Source organism: Periplaneta americana, chromosome 14 (assembly GCF_040183065.1).
Source record: "Periplaneta americana isolate PAMFEO1 chromosome 14, P.americana_PAMFEO1_priV1, whole genome shotgun sequence".
Taxonomy (NCBI): domain Eukaryota; kingdom Metazoa; phylum Arthropoda; class Insecta; order Blattodea; family Blattidae; genus Periplaneta; species Periplaneta americana.
The window spans coordinates 57,333,144-57,346,081 of NC_091130.1; the positions used below are offsets into that span (position 1 = coordinate 57,333,144).

The following is a 12,938-nucleotide window of genomic DNA, read 5'->3' on the forward strand; positions in this document are numbered from 1 at the left end:
GTAGCTTACCTAAAGCGAAGGCAAGTATATAAGGTAGACTTTTACATAGGTAAATTTAATTTGATGGTGGTTTATTACTCCATAATTTATGCAGATGTAAAAACCTAGTTGTGTGTGAAAGAACACACTGTTACTGTTGTATGGTTGCTATTGGCAACGAGCAGTGTTGACAGACTTACGATACTGTGTTATTACCTTCTGACCTTGGCATTTTTGATTGATTACGTGATATAGGATTATCCAAAAGTGAGGATACTTTTGAAATAACCAAAACTTCATTAAAATAAGATCTGCACAAAAATAAAAACACTGTTCCACTCACAAAAGAACGAAGTTTGTTACAGTACCCTACTTGTTTCCAATTTCATTAAGATTACTTCGAAATGTAATAAATCAAAGCTAGCTCTGTGTACTTTATTTTGTTCTTTTTTTTTTCAGCCAATTTATTTTTACAAAATAATGGTTTTGTTTCTACAGACGCAAATTCAGATCTTATTCAGAGATATGATTGCAATGAATCTTCCAATAAACGAAGGAGATTTAAAACTCTAAACGATTTGATGTGTAGACTTCATACTCTGTTTTCGTTCTTGAGGCTTGTTGAAAAATTTGAAGGTACTGGTAACGATTCCTTGGCATTTGGTTCTGATGAACCAAAATCCTCATAAGACTGTAAATATTGCGATGATTTTACAAGAAGTCCAGAAAGTTTGCGAACACTCTGAATATGGGTCATACAATGCAAAAAATGTTGCAAGATGATTGCAGATTAGCTACTCAGTAGCCTAGAGAATTCTCAGAAGGCAGCTAAAACCGACTCAAAAAAAGAAAATACTTTCAGAAATTAAATAGGCAGAAGTCCAAACTCAGTTCAAGAGCTGTTTTGCACGGATGAGCTTGAAAGCAAGATTATAGAACAAAATGTCATATTTTAATTTTATATTAATTTACTTACTTACAAATGGCTTTTAAGGAACCCGAAGGTTCATTGCCGCCCTCACATAAGCCCGCCAGCGGTCCCTATCCTGTGCAAGATTAATCCAGTCTCTATCATCAATTTTATATTAATAATAGGCCTATTTCATATAAATCCCATTCATTCAGCCACTGGCGATTTCTAGAAGTGGCAAGCTGTTCTTATACTCTGAGACCACTGGAGCATGGGTTTAAATCCCTTTGGACTGATTATTTGCAGGGGGGGTTTTCCGAAAGTTTCCTCAACTGTAAAACAGATTTCATCAACTATACCAGCGGTCACAGCACAGGCTAGCATCTGTTACTCGCAGATAAGAGACTGCACTATCGTGCATCCATGGCTGCTAGCAGGCATACTTTCTCCCTATCCCATCTGCACGACAGTACATATTCAGATACACTGCTTACCCATTACCCATTTCAGCAAATGCTGACGAACACTGAACTACGCAAATGGTACAGCGTTATTAAATAGCTTATTAAAAAAAAAAACAAATCTCATTATTTTGTGGAGATATACAGTACTGTTGTTATTTTCTTGTACACTTTACTTTATAAAAATAGTTTCAGCAATTAAATTCCTAACTTTAATAACTCCATATTTATTAAGTCTATTAGATCTGTTTTTAAAGAATGGGAATATTGAGAAATCCCACATGTCCATAAAAATCAAATCTTCATTTTTGTGTATACACTTATATAGCAATGATTAAATTTCCAACTTCTTTACTGTGTTAATATTTAGGATTTACCTTAGCTGACTAGTTTCGAAGTCTTGTTCTTCATTGTCCATAGCCTAGGAAGTTGGAAATTTAATCAGTGAAAAGTAAAATTTTCGGCAAAGACAAAAAAACCACACAGCTACTCTTACTTAATACTTTGAACCCGTAAAAAAATATATATGTGGTTAAGTACAATAAGTGTAAGATTTTCAATAGATTTCATCCCTATGCAACTTCTATTTTCCGAGGAAAAATATATAAAAGCCCTTGGACATGTGTTGTTTCTGATTATTTTGAACATACCGCATATAATAAGCAGAATACAATAAAATATTACATCTTTATTCACAACGAATGGTTACTTATTGCAAAACTTTCACAGATCATCAATATATAATTTTCATATTTAGTCATATTGTAAACTTCAGAATAGAACAATAAAATTAAATTTTTATTCAAAACAAATTGTTACTTAGAATTGCAAATTCTTTACAGATCATCAATACAATATAATATTAATTCATTTTCATGTGTAGTCAAACTTTAAGTTTCAGAATAATAATAGTAATAATAGACTAATAATAATAATAATAATAATAATAATAATCTGTTGTGCTACAGCCCGTGAAGGGCCTAGACCGACCAGCCGGCTGCTGGCCTCACGCCCACATGCCGAAACAGAGGTGGACGATCATCCAACCAGAATGGAAGTATCGTGTGGTTAGCACGATGATCCCCCCAGCCGTTATAGCTGGCATTGGCAACCAGATTTCGCTACCTATCATAGCTCCCCAAGTGCATCACAATGCTGGGTGGGCACCGGTCCCATACACTGGCCGAAATTTCATGAGAAAATTTCTTCTCCCATGGGGACTCGAACCAGCGCGCATTCCATAATTCGAGTCCTAGGCAGGATGCCTTAGACCGCGACACCACGGCGCGGGACAAGTTTCAGAATAGAGCATTAAAATTACATTCTTATTCTGGAAAAAATGGTCACTTATTTCAAAACCGTCACAATCTTTAATATAATACAATATTAATTAATTTTTATTCAGAACAAATGGGTGCCATTTCAAATCCTTCACAGATCATCAATATCATACTCGTATAATATTCAATCATTTTCATGTGTAGTCAAACTGTAAACTTCAGAATAAAATTCCTGCACCTCTTCGTTTTCTGGAAGGAATCTGTGGAACTTTTTCAGATCATCCATCTTTTTCTTGTTGATTGGCAAACTTCCTTTATAGGGTATGGCTTTTAGGGATCTGAGGAATCGATGAACGTTCTGATAATACAAAAGTATATTTCATTATGTGTACTTTTGCTCTTGCATGTGTTGCCAATCTAAGAATCTAAAATATTGAGAAACTCCACCAGTCCTGTACATGTGTGGTTTCTCTTCATATTGGAAATAAATTGAACTGAATTCTGGCATAGAGTTTTATGAAAAATACGGTGTCTCTTCAGAATGAAGAGTCTTTGTATGTATAATACAGAATGGCAACTAACTCAATTTCGTAAAAAAAGTGGACATGTGGGGTTTCTCAATATTTCCAATAGTGATATAGAGCTTAATATGACTGAGAGCTATCTGGCATGTAATTTCATTATTCTTTGATTCTGGTCGAGTATAATAAAATATTTGGGCGTAAATCTGTCATTTCCAAAAATAAACCCAAATAGAGAGGTACAGTAACTCTGATGAAAAGTAAAATGAGCATTTTCTTTATTATTACCCGACATGGAATTCCAGCTGAAAGAGAATAGTTTTGACACAATTGAGGAGATCCAGGCAGAACCACAGGTGTTCAACACAGTCACAATTTTATTGAAGATTTTCAGGTATGCAAAGAATCGTGGAAAAAAACGCTGGTGTTGATATAGATACCGAAAGTAACTACAATGAAGGAAATGGTGAAAACTAGGGATTGGAGTCACTACATTTTCTGTGGTCAAATTTTCCTAACTTTTGGGTACCAGGTAACATCTTTTATGCCATACAAAATGTGCGTAATAAATTGAGCTACAATTACATTTAATATACCTACCGGTACCTAAATTCAGGTCATCATTTATAAATCATTAATAGGTTCTACAATTATAATTTATTACGTAAGATTTGTTATAGAAAAAACTTTCATGTGTTAAATTCAAACGATTTGAAAATTTATCTTAGTTGGCACACACACATACAGATATGTGTATAAATATATAATGTATATATAATTTAATTTTTAATTGGTTTATTGTACGACACTTTATCAAGTACGATGGTTATTTAGCGTCTGAGTGAGATGAAAGTGATAATGCCAGCAAAATAAGTCCGGGGTCCAGCATCAAAAGTTACCCAGCATTTACTCTTAATGGGTTGAGGAAAACCCCGGAAAAAACCTCAACCTGGTAACTTGTCCCAACCAGAATCTGAATCCATAGTATAATTTTATTATCATACATTAAGTAACTACGTACTGTTGAACTGTTGCGTATGTTTTTAATAACGCAATAAAATCAAGGACATTAGAGCAAGTCGGTGATTTGCTTTGTGAAGTATGCACATAAGAGTTAAATTTAAGAGGAAACAATCAGTTATCTAACCGTTTACTCTTAGGCCGGGTGCACACAGAATCAGACGCGACGCGACATTTTGTGTCGTGGTACTTGTCTCCTATTGATTTCTTATGATGCGATGCACACAGAATCAGGCGCGGCACGACGGTTGCGAGGAGAGACAAGGAGACACGAAGAGACAACATCGAATGACTGCTAGAAGTTCGTCGCGAGGAGACTGTCTGATAGCTGCAGTGTACTGCGCATGCATTAGTAGTGGCTATGATTGCACGCTTTCATTATCTACAAAAAATACTATTGTTGTGTAGTGCACATTATTCATAATGGAGCTTGATGCGGATAAATTAGTTGATTTAGTACAGGAAAGATACATTCTGTACAATCTTTGAAACAATATCACGAGAATAATGTGGTTTCTGAAAATATGTGAAAAATTGCAAATGAGATGAAAGCACCAGGTGAATAATAATTTATAATAATAACACTGCGTAACAAATGTTAACATTTTTTTTGCGCTAGGCATGTGATATATGTTTTCTATATAATTTGAGCCTTCTGAATATGACAATAAAAACAGTTGTTGGTTACGGTTTTTGAGAAATTTTGGAATTTATATCTTTTCAAAATATTGTTTTATATAATGACAATAAGGCTAAATATTCACTGTTCAGACAGCTTTCTTTTTCTGCATTTTCTTTTACACTGGGCATCAGGTACATCACGAGATAAAGTCCAACAATAGTCTGCTAGCATATTGGTACTGTATTCCATTGTCCTTTGTATCTTTTTTCCATAGTTGAAATTTCTTGATGGAAGCGCTCATCATGCTCATCACTGAAATCGCACAATTCTCGGGAAAAAAGTCAAGATGTGAGTGAAGGAAGTGAATTTTCAGGGAAATTTTACAACCCCTAGTTTAATACGCCAACAGTAAATTTTTCACTACTTCTTCATAGTTCTCACTTCTACAGTTATCCAGAAAATTAATTCAACCTCCTTGAATGCAATCCAGACGGCTGTCTCTTTTCCTTCCAGCAAAGATTCGAAGTGATTGTCCATTATTTCTCTAGTTTGTGGTCCATTGAGAACTCCCTCTTTTATTTTTGAATCACTAATAGCAGGAAATGTTAAGGAATCCGCGCTGGTCCGAGTCCTCATGGGGGAAGAAATTTTCTCATGAAATTTCGGCCAGTGTATTTGACCGGTGCCCACCTAGCATTGTGATGCACTTGGGGAGCTACGATAGGTAGTGAAAGCCAGATATAATGACTGGGGGGATCATCGTGCTAACCACACGATACCTCCATTCTAGTTGGATGATCGTCCACCTTTGTTTTGGCATGTGGACGTGAGGCCAGCACCCGGCTGGTCAGTCTGGGCCCTTCACGGGGTGTAGCGCCATGGATTATTCGGATTATTAATAGCAGGAAATTTTTCCTGGATATTTTTAAATGCTTCAGTTTTTTAATTCATCCCTTTAACAAAATTCTTCATTAACCCTAACTTATTGTGTAAAAGGGGTAAAATTACTTCGCTTTGAGGTACAAGAGGTTGATGTATAATATTTTTCTTCCTTGGTTCTAGTGATTGTCGTTTTATTTTATAATGCTTATCTCTAACGCGAGTCCACACCTGTGGAGCAACGGTCAGCGCGTCTGGCCGCGAAAACAGGTGGCCCGGGTTCTAATCCCGATTGGGGCAAGTTACCTGGTTGAGGTTTTGTCCGGGGTTTTCCCTCAACCCAATACGAGCAAATGCTGGGTAACTTTCGGTGCTGGATCCTGGACTCATTTCATTCAGACGCTAAATAACCTAGATGTTGAAAAAGCGTCGTAAAATAACCCAATAAAATAAAAATAAAATATCTCGAGCGCGACTGTCTAATTCGTACAGAAAGCAGCAAAATTTTGTGTAGCCTAATTGCATTCCAAAAAGCAATGCTACAACCTTCAAATCCGCACATATAAACTATTCGTACTTTGAATATTATCATTAAAGCACACTTTAAAGAAATACACGTCTTACACAGAATAGTAACACCACAGAAATATCCTGGTAAACTGAAGCGTTTTCATACAGCGAACCTGTTTCTTCCCCTCCAAATGGAACCGAAAAGGGCAATAAAACAATTTCCGCTTCTAGAAGTGGATTTGACATGGTGATATATTGCAAAATATAAACCACAGTAAGTAATGTAATTAAAGCTCACCATGAAAGAATGCACATCTCAAGTAAAATCAGGTAAACTCAAGTGAATTTATACCGCGAACCTGTTTCACTCCCTCGAAATAGACTCGTAGAAGGGCAATAAATAATTACCCTTTCTACAAGTGCTTCTAACATGGTGTCCTACTTATACTACACATAATGGGTCTTCACATTTGTAAAACAAAATAGTTACACACGAAATACGGCGATTTTTTAAATAAAATGCATATAAAATTAATTATATTGTGCATCTCGAAAACCCGAAGTGATGGAACATTTTGCTTGTTATTTATTAATTCAGGAGGTCGAAATTAGTAAGAATTTGTTAGTTTTATGTCTGGCGCAAAATGACTGTTGACCAGTGTAATTTGTAGTAAGCCTAATTCTCTGCTCTATACTGTCACTCATTATTGATTTAATATATTATTTTTCTTTATTGTGAGTCGTGAAGTAGTCATAAACATAAAAAATGACGTTTGTGCAGTACATTTTAATTTTAAGACTCTTTCAATCGTATAGATTTTTAGGAGCTTACGTCCTTAGGAAATAATAAGCAAATACAATAGAATTTTTCATATAGACAGTCCTCTATTATTGACGCCATTTTCTAGCCTAGGCCAGTTTTCCAATCCCACAGCCAGCAAATCAGTTGTCGCGAGCAGACAGTTTTAAGCTGTCGCGAGGTGTTGTAAAGCAAAACGTAGCTTCGCGCCGCGCCGTGTCGCGTCGCGTCCGATTCTGTGTGCACCCAGCCTTAGTTCTGTTTCCCGTTATAATGACGTGACTTGTAATAACTACGAAACTTGGACACGATCGCAAAGCTTGGGTAGCATCACGAACTACCGGCAACACTGGGAAATTATTGTTTTCGTTGTCATAGCAACAAATCACGGTTCTCTTTACAGCCCTTTGAAATTATTTGTTGTTAACAGAACATGTGCGCAATGAAATATAATGGTCAACGACAAAAACTTTGTAACACGCAAACGTCAGAACAAAAGTTAAGACAGTTTGATGGTTTCTTCGCTGTTTTAGATGTTATTCGTGACTTAAGGAAAGAGAAACGTTCTCATACTTCAGAAGTCATAATTACTTTTATCCGACCTTATAATGAGAAAGTACCGAAGAGCAATGAAATTCCAATTTTCCGCGTTTGTTGTAGATTCTTTGTAGGGTAGTAGCTATTATATTAATACTTAGGCTATATCACGAGAGTAAAACATCTTGAAATAAAACTTGTTTTTAAGGCTCAAGGAGTACCGGTATACAATACCATTCGCTTATTAAATTTTATACTTTTAGTTCGTTAAAAACGGTTAATATATTGGTACCGGTACTTAGTATAAGCTGTACTTTAGTACCGGTAGGCACATTTTGAGATCAAGCAATTTATATCGCTTAGAGATTTACGTTACTTGCTGTCACATTCGTCTTACATGGACGTAGGCCTACTACAATCTGTAAAATATAGTAGGTACACTACCGGTCAAAAGTTTTCGATCAGCTATGAAACAACTATACACTTTATTTCAACGTACAAACACATCGGGAAACTAAATAGACCAACAAAATAAATATTTTCTCTCTCTAACATTATGATATGATAGAATATTCAAAACGAAATCCCTGTTTTAACCACAAATCCAAAGTTGTGATAGGTGATCGAAAACTTTTGACCGGTAGTGTAGGTGAATGAATAGGTTGGGCAGTTTGTCATTTTCTCTTTCACATTTTCGACGTTCAGAATATTTTCATCCGTACAAAAATGTCTAACGAAATTACGAGTATAAACCAGTAACGCGACGACAGAGCAAGGGTAACAATGGTCCACCGCTGTGAAGTAACGGTTAGCACGTCTGACCATGAACAAGCAGGCTCGGTTTTTTCCGAGGTTTTTCCTCGACCAATTGAAGCAGAATTGCTGGGTAACTTTCGGCGTTGGACCTCGGACTCATTTCACCATTATTTATAATATTTCCCCTCTTTCATCATCATCATCAATCATCATCATCTCCGTTTCTTTCCTAAACTTCGGGCTTGCTCCGTTCGTTGCTGATGATAGGAGGAAAGGTAAAGGGATCATGTAGGCTGTAGAGAAGTTTGGAAGTGGTGCACAGGGGACCAAAGAATGCACACCATTCCATTCTGGGTAGTACAGTGGGCCCATCCAAGCGGCTGTATGCGAGGACACTACCAGTCCATGCCCTCCCCTGAACGGGGACTAATAGATAGAAAGGTAACAATGCATCGGGACTCCAAACTGTGGATATTGGATTGAAATATAGGTCTTATTAGCAGAAAAATGACTTTTATGTTATTACCGGTATTTCCTTTTTGGTATAAATGCCTGTATATTACTTGTTAAAACTTAAGTATGAAGTAGAATGTTGAGTCCAAGGAAATTTAAATCACGAAAGTATGCGACACAAGTCTGTAGTATCGCATTTTAACATTCTGTGCCATAATCTTATGTAAATGATCACTTATAAAAGTAGTTTTTTCACATTTGAAAGCATATTCCAATGCAATACTAGTTTATCTGGCACAGTCTCTTGTAACACTTTTATTTCATTTTACTCGAAAAAAGTTAGCAAATGCGGGACAGACAAGTGCCCTTGTATAGTTTGGGCTCTGATGGAAACGAGTTCAAAGATTTTCCTGCGAACAGCAAGAAAGATACCTTTACTCGTATATGTCTCTTTATTTGTTTTACTTTCATATCATTATTAAAATTTCATACAAATACTACCTCCTACAGCACTACGTAATGAACAAATAGTAAGTCAGAAGCACTGAGTTTTTTTTCACTTGGTTATTTAACGACGCTGTATCAACTACGAGATTATTTAGCGTCGATGGTGATAGCGATATGATATTTGGCGAGATGAGGCCGAGGATTCGCCATAGATTACCTGATATTTGCCTTACAGTTGAGAAAAACCTCGGGGGGGGGGGCAACCCAACCAGGTAATCAGTCCAAGTGGGAATTGAACCTGCGCCAGAGCGCAACTTCGGATCGGCAGGCAAGCGCCTTAACCGACCGAGCTATGCCGGTGGCTGCACTGAGTTATTCATATAATATTTTATTTAGTTGTTTATTTATTTATGATAGATTTATGGCTTTTAGAACCATTTTCTCTGTGCTATTTAGGTTAGGCTATATTAATATGCTTCCTTGAATAGAGGAAGAACATTAGAAAAAAATAACTTCCTTACTCTATCATACGAATAAAATAAATGTAACAATCCGTTCATAGTTTTCTGCTCCAGGCCAGGTCTTTCTTCGCAAACCCAACATTCTCCAATCTTACCCATTTTCTGACTTCCTCTAGTCTTCGCTTGTGAACTATACAGAATGAATTGTAAGTAATGTCAATTTCAAGGGGCTATTCTTTCATATATTTCGAACAAAAAAGTTTTTAGTAGGCCTACAATTTTCCTCGTTCTTGTTTTCTTTTCGAGAAAAAATTATTGTTTTATCTTAAACATTTCACAGTAGGCCTATGGTTTAGGAAAGCCTTTGATTTAATTCCAAATATGCTCAGTCAGTTTAAGATAAATTATTCAAATAATTTTAGTTTTGTCCTTTAAATGTGCAGAAATTTGATCCGAACAAATGTAACATTTTAAAATTCCTTTTCAGAACGAAAAGCTTGAGTAATTTTTACTGTCAGATCATCAATGTTGCTGGGTTGCTGGGTTTAACAAAACCCCACACGAAGAAGTCAGGAGGGGTTAGATCTGGGGAGTTTGGGGGCCAAGCCAAGAGATAGCTGCTTCTCGTACTGGGTTTCGCCTGCGACCTTCTGCATGTTTTTTTTTAAACATAGAACCTGTTTTTACAAATGTTCGATACCACAACATTATAGAATCGTATTTAGGTACATTGCGCACACCATACTCACGTCGAAATTCTCTTTGAACTCTTAACACACTCGAATTTAGCATACCAAAGAACACACTGTGCCCGCTGTTTTTTTAATTTTAATCATCTACGATTTTCATTTGTTCATTCAGATTATGCATTGTTGATTGTCATATAAGGAAACTCCCATCTTTTAATCATAATATAAGCAGCAAGAAATTTTTCCTACTATCATAATAGCTTTATAATAATAAATTAAAATTATCCATACCCAAACGAATGAGACTGTAAATGCGAAAAATGCATTTGAATTCAATAAGCTACAGCATAACAACAGGTTGGAGTAGAGTTATTGTTAGTCGATCACGTGCACAGAGTAATAATATTATGTACGGTATATTAAGGGCGGATCTTACGTTGGATGAACTGTATTATTGTCGATAATAATAAGTTATTGTTGCTGAGGTTCGATTCTGACATAAACTATCAACATTAGGCTGTAAAGCTTAAAATATACAAACGTTAGAAGTTTTTCTCTGTTAATATATTTTTATTAATTTAGACATCTTGGTAGAATCCAAGGAAGAGTCGCTGTTTTCTCGATCAAGAAGTTGGATGACGTAATAGCACAGTCTAGTATATACAGTCACGAAGCTTTAGTTGTGAGGGTGCTAGGAACAATAGACTGTGCCGGTACTATTTCACATTGTCTGTAATGAGGCGATAGTAGCGATCCTAGTGGTCAGCAACTATCTATGGAAGCATATTTACTACGTATTGAGCTTCGTGACTGTATATACTAGACTGTGGTAATAGACCTATATGACGTCACGTTTGTCCGCACATTTTTTTTAGTTGGTTATTTAACGACGCTGTATCAAGTACTAGATTATTTAGCGTCGATGAGATTGGTGATAGCGAGATGGTATTTGGCGAGATGAGGCCGAGGATTCGCCATAGATTACCTGGTATTCACCTTACGGTTGGAAAAAACCCAACCAGGTAATCAGCCCAAGCAAGGATCGAACCCGCGCCCAAGCGCAACTTCAGACCTGCAGGCAAGCGTCTTAACCGACTGAGCCACGCTGGTGGCTTCCGCATATTACAGTGGGGGGGGGGAGAAATAAAAATGTGGCAATTTAACTTATCTCAATTAAAATTAATAGAATACTAAAGGGAGTCATGTATTCTAATTTAATACAAAGAAGTTAGTAGAATCTCTGATTACTTATATATTCGTAATCAGGGGTAGAATAAAATAGGTAAAGGAAACAAGAGGGAAGTGGAGGAAAATAAAGGTGAGGAATACAGTGGAGTGGTATAGAGTGAGAGAAAAAATCAGTGGTAGCGATTAAATTAATGTATTGAAGTAATGTGATCAGGGTGATAATCGCGACCTCTATTTATATGTCTATGATCACGACTGTGGTGATAATGATAGGCAGTTGGTGATTCTGTAGTATTACGGTTTTTAGGTTTATGATTGTTATTCGTCAATGTTGGCTATCTTGCGTAACCTTGAAGACCACATGGTTGCACAGTGTTGTAGAGTGCGAACTGCAAGTGGCCATGTGTTGTTTATATTTAAAATTAAGGAATTTTAATAATTAAAATGTCAACGTGTAGAGTGCATAATGTGAGATTTTATGACTTGCAACCAAGAGCGATTCATTGTTTGTCCTATGAGTCGAATTTGAAGAAATTGGCATTGTCAAGGTACATTGAATTTACTAGATTACATGTGTGTAACTATTATAGGCTATACTACAAATATTTTAGTAATTAATTTTTACCACAGTTCCTTAAATAGGATATTAAAAACATGGGAAATAAGACTAAATGTGAAAGAACACAACTTTATTATAGGCGTAAGGTACTAATGCAAGCAGCTTTTATATTAACCTATTCCTTTACGTAATTATGCTAGTTTTGTTACACTTGTCAAATAACATACTAGCAACTCGTTTAGGTTATGTTATATAGGCCTGAGCAAAATTATCTAGTACAATTTTGAATCACTGAAATAAGAATAAATAATACCGATATCTTTCAACAAATCACTGTATGTTATATACAGTATAAGCCTTTCTAGACTTAGAATCCTGCAATGCTAGTCGAACCAATTTTATTACGGACAAAAGCACTGTAACATTACAATAGCTAACACAGCTCTATGTTATTTTCAATAAACCTTTTTGTGTTATTAGATCAGACGGCTCAATAGAGGTTTGGAATCTTTCCCATGCACCCCATATTGAACGAGCATTGCCAGCAAGAGTGAATAGTTCAGTAGAAGCTGTGGCATGGTGTGGTAATCGTTTGTTCAGTGCAGGTCTCCAGGGGACTATTACAGAATATAATCTGCAAACGCTATCAAGCAAGGTAAGAAAATGCTGTTAAAATTAATTTGATTTTTCTCTTGAATGGTTTAGACAAATATGAAGAAAATATATTTCATTCTTAATTTCTATCTTACAGTATGAAGTTCCTGTGACAGCTGGTCCTTGTTGGTGTCTTGAGATCAATAGGAGTAAATCACATTTTGCAGTAAGTTGTGATATGATGCTCTGTTTAATTCTTGCATATACTGTAGG

The 12,938-nt window shown here is 36.1% G+C and overlaps 1 protein-coding gene across 2 annotated transcripts in view; it reads left to right on the plus strand.

Annotated features, from left to right (window-relative positions):
• l(3)72Dn (UTP4 small subunit processome component l(3)72Dn) overlaps positions 1-12,938 on the plus strand; it is a 66,626-nt gene that overhangs the window by 26,132 nt on the left and 27,556 nt on the right. The window contains exons 1-3 of one of the 2 annotated variants that reach the window (XM_069845323.1): positions 11,855-12,060; positions 12,552-12,726; positions 12,823-12,891. In XM_069845323.1, the coding sequence (XP_069701424.1) occupies positions 11,957-12,060; positions 12,552-12,726; positions 12,823-12,891 (348 nt within the window). In that variant the 5' untranslated portion in view covers positions 11,855-11,956. Of the gene's footprint in view, positions 1-11,854; positions 12,061-12,551; positions 12,727-12,822; positions 12,892-12,938 lie in introns of those variants that run through there. The other variant, XM_069845326.1, reaches the window with a different exon arrangement.